Below are 2,334 nucleotides of genomic sequence, written 5' to 3'. Positions count from 1 at the left end.
ACGGCAACCCACTCCACTATTCTTGTCTGGGAAACCCCATGGACAGAGGAGCCTGGCAGGCTACAGTCCATAGTGTTGCAGAGTCGGACACGACTTAGCAATTAAACAACAACAACAACAGTCTGTGCTAGGCACTATTATTTGGTATCCTGAGAGCAGAATTGAAAGAGTCGCTCAGTTGTGTCCGACTCTTTGCGACCCCATGGACTGTAGCCTACCAGGGTCCTCCGTCCGTGGGATTCTCCAGGCAAAAGCACTGGAGTGGGTGCCGTTTCCTTCCCCAGAGAGCAGAACTAGCTGCATCTAAAGGTCAAGGGCTCGTATTCCAGCCTGAGTCCTAAGATGTGTGATTTTGGTAATGGCTGCCTTGACATCCTTGTTTCTTAGAGTGTAAATGAGGGGATTGAGGATTGGTGTCAGAATAGCGTATGCTACATTGCCCATAATGTGGAAGTCGAGGGGCAGGTCAGCCCTGTAGGCCACATAGGCTATGGCAATGGATGAGTAGTAGGTGCCAACCACCAGGAGGTGGGAGCTGCAGGTGGAGAAGGCTTTGGAGCGTCCTTCTCGGGAGCCGATGCGAAGCACTGAGGCCAGGATGTGGGCATAGGAGAGAAGCACCAGGAGAAGGGGCAGGAAGGACACCACCATGGCGATGCAGAAGCCCATGAGGGTCTGGGGGGTGGTGTCAGAGCAGGAGGCTTGAACTAGAGCCAGATGATCACAGAAGCAGTGGTAGATTCTAGCAATGTTGTCATATGCCATGTGGGAGGTCTGCACCACTGCTGGGACGGGCAGAAGGAGGGCGATGAGCCAGGCACTGGCTGCCAGGGCAGCATTGGTCTGCGGGGTCATGAGCGCAGTGTAGTGCAGCGGGCGGCAGATAGCCACATAGCGGTCATAGGCCATGACCACCAGGATGAAGGCTTCAGAGCATGTAAAGCTTTGGAAGAGGTACATCTGCAATAAGCAGGAAGTAAAGCTGAGAAAATGGTCCCCAAACAGGAATAGGGACAGCATCTTGGGGACAGTGGTTGTGGTGAAGAGGATGTCCAGGGCTGAGAGGTTGATCAGGAAGAAGTACATGGGCTTGTGGAGGCTGGGCTCTGCCACCACAGCCACCAGGATCAGGGCATTACCCGTGAGGATGAGAAGGTAGAAAAGGAGAAAAATTAAAAACACAGGGAGGAAGAGGGACTCCGGCAGAGAGGGGATGCCCACCAGGTAGAAGACTGGTGAGCCACCCACTGAACCGTTACAGGTTGTGGCCTCCATAGTGAGCCAGAGCTGGATTTCTGGGAGATGGGTAGCTGGAACATCTGGACACTGGAATATCTGGAAACAATAGAATCAAAGGATTCTGGAATGAGAAATCTACAATATTTACACTCTAGTCAAAATATAAAGGTAATATTACAACCAGCTCTTGAAGACTGATTAGTAGGTTGCGGTATTAACTCCTACCATATGAACCCAAAACTTCTACCTCCTTTCTTTTGTCAAGCTAATTATTAATTAACTAATAACCTACCAAATGAAAGACTTGCTATGTTCAGCTGACACAGTGATGAAAATGGAGAAGGCAGGCAAAGTCCCTATTTTCTTAGACTTTACATTTTACTAGGATAATCAGATGTAAACAGTTGATTGTTGAATTATGATTGTGAAAAAGTCTCTGGAAAAATTTCTGCAAGTCTTCATCTTAGATTTTATGTATCTAGTTTGGGATGTCAGGTCTCTTAAATCAAGTCCTTGAACTCATGCCTCTTCTTTTGCACTCAAAGTTCCACCATGTTGCTTTGGAAGGACTGCTTTCTCCAAAGTTCTTTGCAACATGCTATTGCTCACATAGTTATCAAGCTTATTCTTCTCTTGTAAGCCTTGAATAGTAGTTCTTCCTGACTCCTTCTAAGCTAGATGTCAGTACTTCCATTTCTGTGTAGAATATAATAGATCACGCTAGCCCAACACTTTCACTGCAGTGATTAGGCAAACCTGAGTGAATTACACAAATCATATTTTTCAGTAATTTGGAGAAACACGGGTGTAAGAAGGATTCAGTGAGTTGGATTTCCAGGTAGGAGGGGTCCTCCAAAGTGAACCTACAATCACCAGCTCTTTTCTTCTCTGGGAATATGACTCTGAGATTACTCCATCCCTGATGTTGCTTCTAATAAAATATCTTTCATGCCATTGAATTATAAAAATGCCAAATCTAGACATGTCCAGCCAGGTTTTTTTTTTTTCTTTGTAGACAGAAGGGGCAAGAGCTTGCCCAAGATTACACAGCAGAGCTAGGGCCAGAACCCAGACCTCTGACTGCCAGACTAAGTC

General features: G+C 46.9%; 1 protein-coding gene across 1 annotated transcript; it reads right to left on the bottom strand.

Annotated features, from left to right (window-relative positions):
* Positions 1-55: 55 nt before the first annotated feature.
* Positions 56-2,032, bottom strand: LOC102414657 (olfactory receptor 2AT4). Its single transcript, XM_006074091.3, has one exon. The coding sequence runs from the start codon at positions 1,273-1,275 to the stop codon at positions 304-306; it is 972 nt and encodes a 323-aa protein (XP_006074153.2). The 5' UTR covers positions 1,276-2,032; the 3' UTR covers positions 56-303.
* Between the last annotated feature and the right edge of the window lie 302 nt (positions 2,033-2,334).

The sequence above is a fragment of the Bubalus bubalis genome, chromosome 16 (genome assembly GCF_019923935.1).
Source record: "Bubalus bubalis isolate 160015118507 breed Murrah chromosome 16, NDDB_SH_1, whole genome shotgun sequence".
Taxonomy (NCBI): domain Eukaryota; kingdom Metazoa; phylum Chordata; class Mammalia; order Artiodactyla; family Bovidae; genus Bubalus; species Bubalus bubalis.
This window is presented reverse-complemented; position numbering and strand designations above follow the sequence as displayed.

Coding starts and splice junctions, on each gene's coding strand:
- LOC102414657 (XM_006074091.3), bottom strand. CDS start 1,275: ATGGAGGCCACAACCTGTAACGGTTCAGTGGGTGGCTCACCAGTCTTC.